General features: G+C 35.4%; 1 protein-coding gene across 3 annotated transcripts in view; it reads right to left on the bottom strand.

Annotated features, from left to right (window-relative positions):
• LOC129938386 (mitochondrial protein C2orf69 homolog) overlaps positions 1–11,321 on the bottom strand; it is a 32,112-nt gene extending 20,791 nt beyond the window's left edge. Inside the window, exon 1 of one of the 3 annotated variants that reach the window (XM_056045914.1) lies at positions 11,044–11,321. Coding sequence is in view for 1 of the 3 variants with exons in the window: in XM_056045913.1 (XP_055901888.1) it covers positions 10,694–10,801 (108 nt within the window). In the remaining 2 variants the exon portion in view is untranslated. Of the gene's footprint in view, positions 1–10,459; positions 10,484–10,693; positions 10,835–11,043 lie in introns of those variants that run through there. The other 2 variants (XM_056045913.1, XM_056045915.1) reach the window with 2 other exon arrangements.
• Positions 11,322–17,463: the final 6,142 nt, after the last annotated feature.

Genomic DNA, 17,463 nt, shown 5'->3' on the forward strand with positions numbered 1-17,463 from the left:
CCGTTGTCGCTAAAAATTTTGGTCACTTTGATGGTATTTGAATGGTGGAATCTTTCGTCACTTAACGTAAAAACTTTGTTAATTAAATTGGAAGGGATCTGTATATTGCTCACTTGTTTCCTCATAAGAGTTTTCTCTTTGTTTTTTGTAGTTATAGACTAAACTTCTTAATTAGAAGTGTTTTTTTACACTGTTTTAAAATATAATTGTTAAATTGTAAGTTTTTTCTTATTCTTGTTGTCCACAATATTGTACTATGTGTTTTATATTTCATGTTTAATAAAGTTTCCTTGAGGAAGGCAGCAACCCCTGCCGAAACGTCGGGAAAAGCTAATGTAACAATCTTGTTTCATTGCAACGATCAAAGTGACCAAAAAAAGCCGAAGGAAAACCTAATTTTTCCAATACACATAATAGTCCAGTCAAATTAGGTTTTCAGCTCGGAAAAATTCCCACCTAGCTGAATTTTGGTACACATCTTCTTTATGTTGTTGTTAACAATGTGTAAAAAGTCGACCTCGATATCATGTACGCGTCAAAGGTTATTCGAGGTCAAAGGTCACGGAATTAGCCTTTTTTTTAATATCTCGTTTTTTATTGGTCGTACAAAAAAAAGTTGTGGACACAAATTGTAGAGGAGGTAATTATCTACAAAAATGGTCTTGTGACATTTTCACGTCAAGTTGATAGTTTTTCCGTTATAAGGCCAACAAAGTGTACACTTTTAATGAAATTTGAATTTTTCGCTAAAAACAAGTAGCCTTTGCGTTAATTTCTCGCTCCATACTGTTTGTACAGTAAAAAGCCTCAAACGAAAATTGTAGAGGACAAAATTATATACAAAATGGTATACATATACAATATATATCCAATCGCACTTGCGCTATACATATTTTAATGTTTACCATACAAAATTACAATAATATATAATATATCATATTATAATAAAGATAATAAGAATGCATTCGTTTCCACACCACCATTGAGGAAGAAGCATGGTGCGTTTTTTTTCATGGTTTCCCCGGTAGGCCTAGTCCATGTAGTCAACAATAGTTATTATAGGTATCATAGTTATCGTCAAAACAAAGTAATAAATATTACATTTAAATTATTATTAATCATCAACATCGCTCTCGTCTTCATGCATTTCTTCTTCTTCTTCTTCTTCGTCATTTTGATCTTCTTCATTTTTTTCAAAATTATATGTATTGTCTTCTTCCGTTAAATCCGCTGACAAAACGTCAAGTGTGTCTATATTTTTATCTAAAGCATTATCGGAACTTGAATTGAAACATGACAGTCCACGACAATGTCCACAAATAATCGAACATTTGATACCAATTTTGCAACTGCAGTTAGTACCACAACCTTTTATACAGTTACAAAAAATTATATTCACCAATTCATCAGGTGCGGGTGGTAGCAATGTCATTATAGGTTCCAAAACATTGTTATTCATTATCCACCCCCAGTTTTCTGGGTTTAATTTGTTACCCAACCAAGTTTGTATCTGGTAATAAACTCGAAGCAGATGCTGTTGGGTGGCGCTATTTGTTGGTGGTAGAGATGATAATTTCACAGGCTTATTATTTCTAGTTAGTTTAGCAAATGTTATATATCTGTAATTATCGATGGAGACCACTTGTTTTTGGGCACCATACATTGCTAAAATAAATTTAATTCCATGTTTGAAAATGTCTTGAACGGAGCAATTTTGTTTTTTTGAACACTGCTGCTGCACTTTGAAGGTCTGGACGATTTTCTAATAGTTTTAAAACTTTTACCTTTCCTTTATTAAAAAATGTAGATGGCGTATCACATCCTGTGACAGCGTGCAAAAATAAAATATGTTCTCTACCAAAATTGTAGTGATCCATGCTATTAGTAGATGAGTATATTTTTGTGTCAACTTTTCCTTTACCGGGTTTTAAAAAAAAAATTTGTTTTTGCGACGGAGTGCGTGCTATTAGTATAACTAAGAGATCTACGTCCTCTCCAACAATAACAGTTTTCCGAGTGTATGCTTCTTCAATTGCTGTTTCTATAATAAGTACGTCAGCATCGTCTTGAGCTTGTTTTGAAACTATATTCACATTTTCTAATTTTTGCATCAATGTAGAAATAAATCTGTTTTTATTCGATCGATTTGAAAGAAACTTTTCTTGACTTATAGGCACTTTCATTGTTTCATTAAAAAAAACTTCAAAAGACCCACTAAATGCCTCAGACCGTCGAAACTGTTCCATCGCCTTTATATTTTTACTATTATCGTTATATCCATCGAATTACATTGGATCCAAAATGTTTTTTTAAATATGCAATATATTTATTAAATATACATTGAAAAGTATCATCTTGATGCCATATAACACGATGCAAAAGAAATCCACCGTAGATGATATAGGTAGCGTTTGAAGTATCCATTTCGTAAAGACTTGGTTTAAAACATTTGAATAATGTGGATTTATTCGTTTTTCGCATACCTACATCGTCAAATATAGCCAAAGGGTATGGAGATAATTCATATTTTAAATATTCATTTAGATTATCTTGAAATTTTGAATTTAAACTAATTCTTTGAAATAGTAGTAGAGGATCAATAGGAACTGAATGATCATGCACTTTAATAGAGCTTTTAACACTCAAAAGCGGAAGAACTCTGTTTGCTCGCTTGAATTTGAATGGTGGTGTGGAAACGAATGCATTCTTATTATCGTTATTATAATATGATATATTATTGTAATTTTGTATGGTAAACATTAAAATATGTATAGCGCAAGTGCGATTGGATATATATTGTATATGTATACCATTTTGTAGATAATTTTGTCCTCTACAATTTTTGTTTGAGGCTTTTTACTGTACAAACAGTATGGAGCGAGAAATTAACGCAAAGGCTACTTGTTTTTAGCGAAAAATTCAAATTTCATTAAAAGTGTACACTTTGTTGGCCTTATAACGGAAAAACTATCAACTTGACGTGAAAATGTCACAAGACCATTTTTGTAGATAATTACCTCCTCTACAATTTGTGTCCACAACTTTTTTTTGTACGACCAATAAAAAACGAGATATTAAAAAAAAGGCTAATTCCGTGACCTTTGACCTCGAATAACCTTTGACGCGTACATGATATCGAGGTCGACTTTTTACACATTGTTAACAACAACATAAAGAAGATGTGTACCAAAATTCAGCTAGGTGGGAATTTTTCCGAGCTGAACCCCTTTTTTCGTCTAATTTGACTGGACTATAAGTATATATTCATTGGTCAATACATTATCTTTTAAAATTGAATCGGCCATAAATAAAAAATAATATATATCAGTTACGCGAGAGTGTGTGCTAACCTGATGACGCGCAGTGTACATATTTACAAATTTGAGTCATCACGTATTTCCCTTATATTGGCTAGGTATTCCAAAGTCGAATGCTATTAACATAAAATTGACGTTCAGAAGTAAGAGAAGAGTAACGAGGGCTAATAAGTTGTAATTATCGTGACAGATGAGGTTCGTCGTATTCCGTCGAAGAGATAGCTAGGTGTCTGTGAATGTAGGATATCAGAAAGCAAGGACAATTTCCGAAAATTGAGCATGTTTTCAAATGACATGTTTAGAATGGGTCTACCACGAAATCTAGAAAGTAAAAATCTCGAAATATTATAATTGAAATCGAGGGATTTATTTACCATTGTAACAAATGCTTTAACAATAAATATTATTGGTTGTGTGAGCTTAACAAATCGCATTATTGTCGTGCCAGAGTAATCACTGTCAAGAATAATTACAAGCACATTGTTGTTAAAATTCCCTCCGAGCATTTGCATAAAAACAAAGGAAGAATTTCGTCCGATCCACCTTCTCAGATAGGGCTAAGAGCAAAAGTAGACACACCAGTAAATTGCCGAGTCTATTTGCCATCGGATGTTGCCCAAAAGAGGAAAGTTTCTCGAGTGAGAAGCCACACGGAAAAAGAGCCCACTGATTTAAGTGAAATAAATATTCCACAGAGACTGAGGTAAATATTGGTTACATACATAAGACGTATTGCTGCGCTGTTGATTTACAAATTGAGTCGACTTATGTCGATTGAGCCAATTCTTATCGGTAATTAAAATAAAATCCACAACCACAATGCGGGCCATAGTTAAACATTATTTATTATTATTTTACTACTACCCAAATTACAAGTACGTCAATGGAAATACATTTGTTCTGTCAGAAAAAGATACGATGGCGGGAATAAGCTGATCATTTTGGGAATGGCCGAACAACTTCAACTGCTCGGGTCTTCCAAGTGTCTGGCTGATGGATAGCACTTTTGAAGTCGTTCCATTTATCATGCGACAACTGTTTTCCCTGCATTGCATGATAAAGGATAAAATTATCCCAGTAGTTTTTTGCATCATGAGTTCAAAGTCGAGGGCCGCTTATGAAATTTTGTTTTCAGAGATTATTAAATGCTTTTCAGAAAATAACATCACACTCAATTTATCCATTATTATTTCAGACTTTGAAAAAGCCAGCTATAAATCAGCCCAATTTTTTTTTCCTCGAGCTCAATCAAAAGGATGCTATTTTCATTTAGGACAAATCTTTTATCGAAAGATCCAAAAAGTAGGCTTGGCCAAAAAGTACGAAAAGAAAGAGAACTTCAGTATGCAAATGCGAATACTGAAATGCCTGGCTTTTGTACCTACCGATGAAGTTCGTGACTACTTCAATTCATTGAGTGATCAATTTTGCAAAAGCAGTAAATTAATAGGAAACTGGTTTGATAGAAACTATATTGGCACCAAAAAATCGAAGCCAATGTATTTTCCCTCACAGAAGGCTTAAGGTTTTAGTTGGAAGGCCTCACATTGGCCTGTACAAATTAATTGAAATTTTGTCGAATGAATCTGCTCATGTTAGGCCGCCAATTCACGACACAAAATAACTGCGCAAACTGAATTTTTTCTCAAGTCGGTTTGTGCAAAATACGATACAAGTGAACTGCACAGTTCTCAGTTTAAAAAAGTTTTCGTTCGTTGAACATGAGTTCAAAATTAGCTCTTTATATATTGCTTGCTAAACCCCAGTTTGCGCAGTTATTTTGTGTCGTGAATTTGCGGCCTTAGGTGTCTTGTTGAAAAACTTCAGATGGGAGAGGAGACTAGAGTTAGACGAAAGTACTTACAAAAAGAAAAACGTATCATGAAAGTCCTCGACGAAAAGGAACAGAAAAGTTATGTTGGGTTCCTAAGAAGTCTTGCGGCTAACACAAATTTATAATACTTGTATTAAGTATTTGTTTTTTTTTGTTGTCTAAAATACATATTTAATTTGTTTTTGTTTTCTTTTTTTGTTTATTGTTTTAATTTTCTTATTGTTTGCAACTATTTTTCTTGCTCAGGATATATAATTTTGGGTAAACTGATGTGTTTGTGTTTTATTGAGTTTTAACTGTTAAAAATACAAAAAAAATTCTCGAATTTTTTTTTCGAGATTTGTTTCTAGATAGTCTTTCGAGATTTTTGTTAATTCTGGATTTTTATGGATTCGAGACTTTTGCGTTCTAAATAATTTTTTTTTATTTCGGCATTCGAGATTTTTGGCATTCTAGATTTCGTCATGATCCCGTTTAGAATATGATTTGAAATTTTTGAGATGTGATCATATCTTCGAAGTCCAAAAATACAGCGGGCAGTATTGTTGAATGCGACTGTAAGTTTTCGTTTACTTTAGTAACTACAAGGTCTAAGGTTTTGGCAAGTAAAAGACGCGTTTTAATGGGAGTATAATGCTGCGCCGCAAACAATGGACGCAGGGCAACACAAGTCTTAACAACTATGGTGTTAATGCGGTTGTCCCATGTTATAAAACGGTTAAATATTATTCCTAAATTTGTAGCCGTCTCAACGAATTCTATCGGGATATGGTTTAGAAAGTAGGACAGATCAAGGGGTTTTCGGGAAAAATTATACATTTAGTCTTTAAAGGATTTAGTTGAAATCTATTTGCTGTGGACCAATTCTGAATCCTTTTAAAGATCCTCATTTAAGCATTCAATGTAGTGTTCAATTAAATCGAGAGGACAATTTAAGTAAAACTGCACATCATCTGCGTACAAAGCTAAGGAACAAAATTTCATTGAGTTTGGAATTGAATTAATGTACATTGAAAATAAAAATGGACCAAGAATGGAGCCTTGCGGAACACCATTTAAATTCGGAAGGAAAATTTGATAGCTTCCCATTTATTTCCACAGCTTGTGATATGTAAGGTATGACAAAATTAAGTTTGATGCCGCAGAAGACAAATTAAATTCATTAATAAGTTTACTTAATCGAAAGCTTTTAAAAAATCTAAGAGAACTGAAAATGACACATGATCTTTATCCATTGACATCCTCAAGTCTTCAATAACTTTGGTTAGGGTAGTGATACAACTATGTTTCTTCCAGAAACCAGATTGGAGAGGAGTAATTTGATTGTTCGCATTAAGAAAATAATTTAATTGTTTTTGAATGACGCCAACGCCAACGGCTTTTGATTTAATTGAGAGAATTGTTTCAACAACATCGGTAGAGTCGACGGAGGAAAAACCGAAACCAAAGATGACAATTAGTTCTATTGACGCAGGCCCAGCAACTTCATGGTATTGGGAATTTGAAGCACTTGAGGTTTTAACAGAAGAACTAACAAATCTTTCGTTCAGCTTAGGTTAGGTTAGGTTAGGTTATAGTGGCTGTCCAAGATGGAAACGGACACACTTAGGCCAGTTTAATGGCCCATTGTGATACCACATGAATCTTGAGGCTTCCTCCTAAAGCTCAATGGAACCAGTTAGAGTCCCTTACGAAACGTGAGAGGCTGATTATACTGATATGATTTAGATCGTTTAGATCGTTAAAGAAGAATTCTCCTAGGTAATTCTTGCGTTTTCGAGCTAGAGCTTACTTTTATCTATTTCAGAGCTGAGGCACAATTTACTTTTGCATAACTTGTCCATAATTTTTAACCTCCTTGAAAAACTACTCCTTTTGGCATTTCTTATTTCGGTCACCACCAGCAGTAAGTGCTACTTAGTTTTAATAGTCGATATCGTACCCAAACCTTATATGAAAGATCGCGCTTTATCATAAGGGAACAGATATACAACGTTAACCAATGTTGATTTGCCGCTTCTACGACTTCTGATCGTACCTGAACAAAGTTATCATACAACCTCTTAACATTTTTGTTGAGAAAATCAACTTGAAGATCTGACGAGGGCAGGTTAAAGCAAAAGTTTGGTTTTTATATTCATGAATTTATTAATAATCGATACAAATTGCCAGCGCGAGTAAGACAATGTCTAGTATGTAATTCCATTCTCACTCACTTTTACAATTTTTCTTAAGGTTTTGAATATTAAATACGAAAGGGGAAAAACAGAGTTGGGTAAAGCATTCCACATTCCCGGTGTGCGGTTAAAAAAACAATCTCTATACTTGACAGTACGTCGAAATTATATTATAATAGAAGTACGAGTATTACGCCTGAATGGAACTGGCTAATTCAACATAACAGTGTTTAAGAAATCAGTGTGGCTTCAACCCAGGAAAGTCCACTATCGACCAAATATTCACACTACGGCAGATCTTGGAAAAAACCCAGGAACTTCAAATCGATACCCACCACCTCCTTATCGATTTTAAAGACGTGCATGACAGCATCTATAGGGAAGAGATGTACAGAGCAATGTCTAGTTTTGGAATCCCGGTCAAACTTATCCGTTTGTGTAGAATGACGATGAAGAATGCACGCTGCTTTATCAAAGTCGGAAAAGATTTTGTCGATGCATTTAATGTAAAAAAGGTTTTAGAAAAGGCGATGCACTGTCATGCAACTTCTTCAACATCTTTCTGGAAAGAAATGTGCAAAACTCAACCGCCAACTAGAGGCACAATCTTCCAAAGGTCCCTCCAATTACTCGGAAGCTCAGATGATATTGACATAATTGGAGGATCAAAGCGTGATGTTAGTGGAGCGTTTTTCAGCACTGCGACGGAAGCGAAGAAGATGGGTTTAGTGGTCAATGAGTGCAAGACCAAGTATATTCTGCCATCAAAAAAGGACATTGAACAACAACGTCTTGGACAAATAGTCACCATGGACAGCTATAACTTTGAAGTAGTTGAGGACTTTGTCTACCAAGACCTATCGCTATAAACACCAACAACACCAGCGCTGAAATCAAACGAAGGACAACTCTTGCAAATCGCCGCTTCTTTGAACTTAGAAGGCAATTGAGTAGTAAAGTCCTCTCTTGAGCATCTAAAATCACCATCTATAAGACACTCATCATCCCGGTTCTCATTTAGGCCGCTAAGGGCTGAACCCTGTCAAAGAAATATGAGAGCGTCTTAGGGTGCTTCGAAAGAAAAATTCATCAGTCCGTATGCATAGATGATAAATGGAGGAAAAGATGTAACGACGAACTGTACAGCGACACTGACCAAGTTAAAAGAATTAAAGTCCAACGGCTTATATGGCTAGGTCATGTAGAGCGAATAGACATAGAATAGAGGAAGGCCACGTCTCCGGTGGCGCACCAAATGGGTGCAGACCTCAACCAAACTGGAGATAGCTAGCTAGGGACCGACCTGGCTGGAGACGCATGTTGGTTGAGGCCCAGGTCCGCCCTGGACTGTAACGTCACCTTAAGTACGTAAGTAAGTAAATGAAACAATAAATGCTTCAACAAAAGCATTCTAACTGTTGAAATTTGCTACAAAAATGTTGTAAAACTATAAGTCACAGTTTGCAATTTGAAATCGCTCTTAATTCGTGAAGTGAAGCAACCTCTCGGCCGGCGATAGTCCGAGTAAAAAATGTTGAGCTCTAAGGACAAGTTAGTGATGTTTGCACCGATACAGTACAGTTACCTTAGAATATTGCAGGTTTTTTGGTTACCCGTCGATCTTAGTAATGAGGCATTCTACATGCACCTAGCCGGCTTATTATAAAGATCACCTATGAACTTATTGAATGTTGATACAATTTATAGCTAGTTCAACGTCCTCAACCAGTCTACAAAACTGTCATTGGTAGCTAAATACTTGTGATTCTTTTGGAAACAAAATAATTGACAATTCTGTAACTTAATTTGTGTAATTATTTCTCAGCTATTACCCAATCCACAAAGTTGAAGAAAATTGTTATCAAAAACATAGATTTTTTTAATCAAAACAGCATTAAAAATATTTCAATTCAACATGGTTTCTTGAAATGCAACTAAATAGCCCGATGTGTTTGGACCGTTTTAATGAAATGGGTTTGGGTTGCGCTACCAAGTTATTAATAATGATTTTTTAACTCGAAAATGGGAAGTTATTGATGTGGACTAAGTCAATTTTCAAAAAGACGGCTCTGCGTGCCACAAAAGCAACGAAACAATCAAATTTGCAAGAAAAGCTTCTTGATCGTAATTATTTCTCAAAGAGGTGATCATAATTGACGGACGAGATCTTGTGATTTAAAAGTTTAAGACTCTTTTAAAATAAGGTCTACGCTAATGCTTCACAATCGATTCAAGACCATAAAGATGAAATTCTTGATTGCTATACAGCCGCAAATATACAATTCTTGTATGGTAAATTTTATAAAAAGGGTATGCTCCTACAGCATTTGGCCAATTGGCTGATATCAAGTAATTGTAAATGAAATATCTTCAGCCTTACAATTAAATAAACATTTTTCTTAAAAAATATGTATTTTTCAATATTAAAATGCAACTTAATATTGCAAACTTCTGTACAAGAGTATACAAGGCAACCCTCTAATTTCAAAAAGTTATCAGACAAATATATTTTACGTTGAAGAGCAAACGTATTTGTTAGTCTTTTTATTTTATAAACAAGTTACAGAAAAGTACCCAACTATTTAAAAATATAAAATCACTGTCACCTCATGAACCAGGCTTTACATGCTTCGCTGTAGTTTGCAAACATAAATTACTAACTCCATTCAAGTCAAAGGCAGAAACAACATCCTTTAACCTTTTGGAAACTATTGAAATATAGACACAGATGGATATTGGCCACCAGAAGACCAATTTGTACATTTATCTGAAATCGTAGGTTATTTATAGTCTCCAATTACAGAAAACACTCATTTTTATTTATATCAACATAATCACATCTCATCTCATTATTGACATTTTTTTTGGATTCTAAGGTTAAGGCTCACTCTTGAATCCACAGCCAGACCCATACAACACGTGAGCAACAAACCAAAACCCAACAAAACAGACAAGAGACAACACATTTCCTAGGACAATTGGCCATGGCCAGAGAACACAAATTCCTGGAAAAGGAAAATTTAATAAGCATCAAGCAACGAAGACGAACGAACTCCCACAATATTTTTGTTATTTTCTTATTTTTTTTAACTCCAACCCCTGCATTTTTTTCATTTCATTTGAATACAAACCAATCACGTTAACATTTTGATTCACAGGAATTATTTGATTTCTTGAAGGATGTATGAATATGAATATGAACACGAAGGTACAAAATTCTACGAAACATTTTATAGATTTTTCCCCAAAAACGCACACAACATTTCATGGAGTTCCGATTCCGATGATGGCAGGAAATTAAAACAGAAAATGAATTGCAACAAATGCGCTACTTTATGAAAAACAATATTTATATATTTACATACATTACGACTCGAATTGTTATTATTATTATTGGAAAAACTATTGAAATTATTCTTCATTGTAAATAAATAAATAATTCTCTTGGCTTTTTGCGGCAGTGTTATTGACATTGAAAAAATAAACAAGAAATATTCTTTTGGATTCGTGTGTCGTGCGCTCTTTCGCACTCGCACTCGCTCTAATCCAATCTTATTTATTGTTTTCTCACTTTTGCATAAGAAAGAAGTGTAGCATCAGCACTTCAGCAGCAGCACTAAAGGAAAACGTAAAGCTGAAGCGCTCCGCTCGCTTCCAGTGTTTTTTTCTTTTTTTGTTTTTCGCTTAGAAAATGCAGTTCACTCACTCTACTTACCGAATTGTTAGCCAGAATAAAACAATAAATTTCTATCCACAAATGTTTTAAATTATTGAATTGTTGAATTAGGTTTTGTTTAGATTGGATTGTTTTAAGTTTTCGGTTGTTGTTAGTATTTTTTTGGGAGATTATTGGTGAAGAAAAACAAGGATTGTGGTTTTTGCGCTTTCGCTTCGCACTTTTGCAACAATTTTCCAATTCCAATATCCAATGTCAAAGGCCCAAACAAAATTTTAAATGGCGGCATTTTGGCAAGTAGAATTTATCCACTCTCCAATAAGAAAATATCTCTACAAAAATAATGCAATTCAAACAGGGATGTTATGGAGGAAAGAAAGGTAATTTTTCTAAAATAATTTATTTATTTTACATTCATTCGAGACAATTGAGATTATAGGTATATGTTTTATTTTTAAAGTGAAAGGACGAAGTAGGAATAATATAAAAACTCTTTAAAAGAGGTTCGAGTTGTAAATTCGTGTACATCCAACTTTTAAAAGAAAATTGTAGATTTTTGTTTAAATTTTAATTTTTTTTCGATTAATTTTTTTGAATGGTTAAGGTAGGGCTTCTATGCATTCAAAACTTATGAACAATTTTACTAAAACCATACCAAGATGTTCAGAAAAAGCTTTTGATCAGTTTATATTAATTTATAAAACATGCTATTGGTGGATTCACACTGTTATATATTTTTAAATGTGTTATGTCATTGAATTTTTAAATTTCCATAAATAGAGGAAACAGGTAATGCTAACAAAATAAGGAGATCTACCAAAGTTCAAAAACTGGAGAGGAATTTGCGTTCGAAATAGTAGCAAAAGTCATACTAGAACACACCTGAGAACACCTTTCAAATGAGGTCCTTCATAGAAGGCCAGGTCAGGAACCTATAGAATCTATAATACGAAGACGTAAGTGGCAATGGGTTGGACATATGTACGCTTCGAAAAGGTAACGACTGCTTTGCAGGCCAAGCAATGCAGTGGAATCCGCTCACACAAGAAGGAAGAAGAGCGGGACGACCGAGAAACACATGACGCAGGACATTCGAGGCGGAATCAGCGTCTCTAGGCAAGAGTTGAAGGGAGCTGAAACACACCCCCGGAAACCGTACACAATGGCACATAGGTGTAGTAGAAGCCCTATGCCTCTTAAGGGGTTCTCAACTGACTTAACAGGTCCGAGGATCTAAGTAAGTAAAAAGTATAAAAAGAGGATCCAGATTATAGGAAGTGACACAATACGCTAATTTATTCAAGTTTAACAAACGATATAAGTCGGTTTGTAGCTTTAGCTCCTCGAGAATTTCATAAATTACATCTTAAGGGTCTTGAACCGATTGCAGCAGGATCATAAGATCCTGTTGAGTAATTGGGATCACCTCTTCAAGTAATAATAGCTGCGTTTTATTATCGAAAAGATCCATATGGATCATCTTCTGACCGTAATACAGTAAAAATTTGTGATCATGGTGTAGAATCGGTTAAGTTGATTTTGACAATCAAAATAAACGAATTTCATCTATTTACAGAGGTGAGAGACAAATTGATAGAAACAAAACTGTCACAACAATAAAGTGGTTGTCATTTTTTAACAAATGTAAGAAAAAGCTTGTATTATTAAATAAAACAGGAATTTTATCACAGGAAGTCCGATTTAGTAATTTTATTTAGATATTTTATAGGAACCGTTTTGAAACTTCACCATGTCAACAATTCATTTTGACTGAAATTGTCCTTCAAAATAGTTTTTGAAATTGCAAGAAATTGATATTGTTTGTTATTATTATTGAAATTGTAAGTAACAGCTAACAAAATTTGTTCATGAAGAATTTGAATTGTTTCTTTCATTTAGCTATAGATATCGACTGCTTGTAGCCAACTTCACGTTGGTGTCATCTTCTGAAGGTTCAGAGGAAATACGGAGAAACGTTTTTTTTCTACTTAATTTTAGTATTCCGTTTATTTCGTCAAACTTTTGAATTAATTTTAAATTTGTCCACATCCAAAAATACAAGAGCGCAAGCATAGTTAAAGAGATGAAATCACTCAAATCAGTGAAGTAGAGGGAGGCAGATAAATATTTAAAAACCTGAAAGTGAGAGAGAATACACCAGTGGTTACTCTTTTTACTTCCTATAAAATATTTTAATTTTTTGACAGTGCAGTGTTGCCGCAATCCTTATTGAAAGTTTATTTAAAAAATCTAACAAAAGCTATATACACATTTACGGAACACCAAAAAAGAAAAAGTGGACTATAATTTGGTAAGCATCGTTTTTTCCATAGTCTCAAAATAATGGAAGGTATTTATAATTCTTTATATAGTAAAAACGCATTAAAATTCGAAGTATCTCCTTAACATAAGAAAAATATTGCAATAAGTTGAACCTCACAGTTGAAAGAAAATTTAAATCAAATTTTTGAAAAAAGGTATAACAAAACGTACAAAATGTAACACAGAAACATATTTTAAAAATAAAATAGAAATGTAAAGATTTTGTTATACTTAAAACATTGTGGCGACACTGATGCAGACGAAGATGCCATAATATACTATAATCTTGATTTCTACATTTCAACCATTTCTCTCTATCTTCCAAACATTATTTTTATATGTATCAAAAATCAAATGCAGATACATTTAAATCTCATTGCGGCAATACTGTTAAAAAGTTGAAGGAAGTAATAAAGAGTTGCTACTTTTCCACTTTTCTTCAGTCACCAGATGTAGATACATATATGTATGCACAAAAAACCCTGTTTTTTTCTAAAAAGCAGGATTTTTTAAATTCCACGTTCCTTTTTGAAATAAAACAGTAAAAACTCTTTTATATACCCTCAATATTATATATGAATAGATTTCAAATGTTAATTTTCTATCGAAAAATGTACACTTCACTCTCGAAAATACTGTAAACGGCCTTGAACTCGCCCTAAATTATATTCCTTCTTCCAGATACTTTCTCAACCTCAAAAATGTAAGTTCTTGTCATAAAAAGGAGGAAAAATTATTTAAATGGTGCAAGAACACATACGAATCGTATATTTTATTTGTAATATGAAACCAAATCTTACTTAAATAAACGTTTACAAATTTCAGAATCAATTAGAACTGTTTAATACCTTCTATTGGTGAGTTTACATAACAAATGAAATAAGGAGGACGAAGCATTTATTTTTAGGGTATAAAAATCAAGCATATTTTAGGATTTGCTTCTCTACTTCCATTAAAGAAAAACTGAATACCTGATGGTAACGCCATAACGGAACAAAACCACAAAAGTAATCATAAGTGAAGAGAAGAAACGGTGTGCACCTATTGTACTCTTCTAAGAATTCTTTAGTGACATCTGTCAAAATTTCTCGTTGAGCGCTGTTAACATATTGGGCAAATTCAGGCAACATAAGGGATTCGAAAGTAAATTTCTAGAATCTGATTGGCCCGCTGCCAAAAAATTGCCTTCCAATTAAGGCAACTTTATTGGAAACTTGACTGGAAAGTTAGTCAAGAAAATCTTCCTAACTATAAAATCAAGTGACCTTATGTCAGAATGACAATCGATCATGTTTTTTTAATTAACTGAAAGTTGAACTTTATTCCTCTACGATTTATTTACTTTTCGCACAATTTCATTTAATATTTTGTGTAAAAGGGTTTCTCGTCCAATTGGAAGAGAAATAAGTAATATTGTTTTACAATACGAAATGTAAATTGGGGTTGACTTGTAGTTTGCCTGAGGACTGTTTTGTAGAATATAATAATGTTTTGGAAGTTTTTGAACGGTAAACTGAAGGTAGAAGTTAGTGAAGTAAAGTTCTGAATTTGAAGCTTATGACACTTGAAAAACTAACTACTTGACTTGGTCAAAATGTACGTTCAAGGAATGCAGTTGACTGAAAATGAAGTCCCTTATGTTGTCTGAACTTGCCCATTCTCAAGCTTTAAAGAAAATAAAAAATCGAAATGGAATCTATAGGTACAAGTGCAGATGCACAGCAAGCTTAAAGACATTTCCAGTTTATATTCCTTACATTTCTGAGAATGGTTGACAGTTGGCCTCTTTTTTGAATTCTTCAGATTCTTCCAATAAACCATCTATATGTCTTTAAGGTACGCTTCCAGCATTATGGATGTACGAACTTTCCGAGGAGCTAACATCGACTCGGACCACTACCTCGTTGTAGCCAGGGTAGCACTTCGGATTTCCAGACCCAAGGCAAAACAGGGAGGTGCTGGGAGAAGATACAACGTCGAACGGCTACAATCGCCAGAGATCGCCAAATCCTTTTCCGACCGAGTGACAAGTAACCTCTCTCGAAGTTCTCTGCCGCCAACACAATGTATCGAAAACCAGTGGCAACATTGCCAAGATGCAATCAGAGAAGCCGCCTCTGATGTGCTGGGTTTCAAACAGCCACCAACAAGGAACCCCTGGTTTGATGAGGAATGTCGGCAGGCAAATGCAGCCAAACAACAGGCACGCAAAGCGGCGCTGCATAAAAGGACGAGAGCTGCTCGTGAGCTCTATGAGCAGAAGAGGCGAGAGGAACGCCGACTTTTCAGAAGGAAAAAGAGAGGGCATGAGAAGCGTGCGGTCGAAGATGTTGAGAGGTATAAAAGCAGGAATGAGGTTCGAAAGTTTTATGAACAGGTGAAACGAAATTCACAGGTACATAAACCTAGAACCGAAGGCTGCAAAGACGAAAGTGGAAACATCATAGTGGAACCGCAGTCAATGCTGAGGATATGGAAGGACCACTTCTGCAGACTGTATAACGGCGACGAAGAACTGAATCCCGCTGTCAGGCAGGATGACCCATTCGATATAGACGACGAAAGCCAAAAATCCCGTCCTCCCGACTTAGACGAAGTAAAGATTGCCATATCTAAGTTGAAGTCTAATAAAGCCGCTGGAGCAGATGGCTTGAATGCCGAGTTCTTTAAAGCAGCTGGAGATAAGTTGGTTAAAAAACATGCCCGATGAATCTAACCTCAGTATTGTTTGCCCGATCCTGAAAAAAGGAGACCCTCTAAACTGCACCAACTATAGAGGAATAAGTCTACTTAACATCGCCTATAAAATCTTCTCTGCCATAATATGTGAACGTCTAAAGCCCATCGTCAACAACCTGATAGGTCCTTATCAGTGTGGTTTTAGACCAGGAACCACAGTTGATCAAATATTCACATTACGGCAGATCCTGGAAAAAACTCAAGAGCACCAAATCGACACCCACCATCTTTTCATCGATTTCAAGGCCGCATATGACAGCATCTACAGGGACGAGCTGTATAGAGCCATGTCTAGTTTTGGCATCCCTGCCAAACTCGTCCGTTTGTGCAGGATGACCATGGAGAATTCACGCTGCTCCATAAAGGTTGGAAACAACTTAACAGAACCTTTTGATGTCAAAAAAGGTTTTTAGACAAGGTGATGCGCTGTCATGCGATTTTTTTAACATCGTGCTTGAAAGAATAGTGCAGAGCTCACACGTCAACATTAGAGGCACTATCTTTCAAAAGTCTGTCCAATTACTGGCATATGCTGATGACATTGACATAATCGGAAGAACTCAGCGTGATGTCAATGGCTGTCGTCTAGAAAGGACATACAACACCCACGTTTTTGTCAAAACGTCACAATCGACAGACGTACCTTTGAGGTAGTCAAGGACTTCGTCTACCTAGGCTCCGCTGTAAACTCAGAAAACAACACCAGCGCTGAGATCAAACGCAGAATAACTCTTGCTAACCGCTGTTTCTTTGGACTAAGAAAGCAATTGAGTAGTAATGTCCTCTCTCGAGGGACCAAAGTGTTGCTATATAAGACCCTTATCATCCCCGTCCTGCTATACGGTGCAGAAGCATGGGCCATGACAAAAGCGGATGAAAGCACCTTGGGTCGCTTCGAGAGAAAAGTTCTTCGTGTGATCTACGGTCCCGTATGCATCGAAGGGGAGTGGAGGAGAAGATGGAACGACGAACTGTACGGGCTGTACAGCGACGTAGACTTAGCAAGAAGAGTAAAAGTCCAACGACTAAGATGGCTGGGTCACGTAGAGCGCATGGAAACCAATGCTCCGGCCTGGAAAGTCTTCGAATCCGCACCCACAGGACAGCGCAGTAGAGGAAGACCGCGGATCAGGTGGCGCGCACAAGTGGAAGGTGACCTCACCCAACTTGGAGCGCGAAACTGGAGACATCTAGCTAGGGACCGAGCTAGATGGAGAAGTTTGTTGGGTGAGGCCCTAGTTCACACAGGACTGTAGCGCCACCTTAAGTAAGTAAGTAATGTCTTTAAGGTCCCTAAAGTGTTCTCTTTATGTAGTGATTATAGCTCAACCCTCAAGAGTTCAATTTTTTATAATTTAAGAGAAACTTGGCTTTTTAGTCTGGATAATTCTGCAGTCA

This window comes from Eupeodes corollae, chromosome 1 (assembly GCF_945859685.1).
Source record: "Eupeodes corollae chromosome 1, idEupCoro1.1, whole genome shotgun sequence".
Taxonomy (NCBI): Eukaryota; Metazoa; Arthropoda; class Insecta; order Diptera; family Syrphidae; genus Eupeodes; species Eupeodes corollae.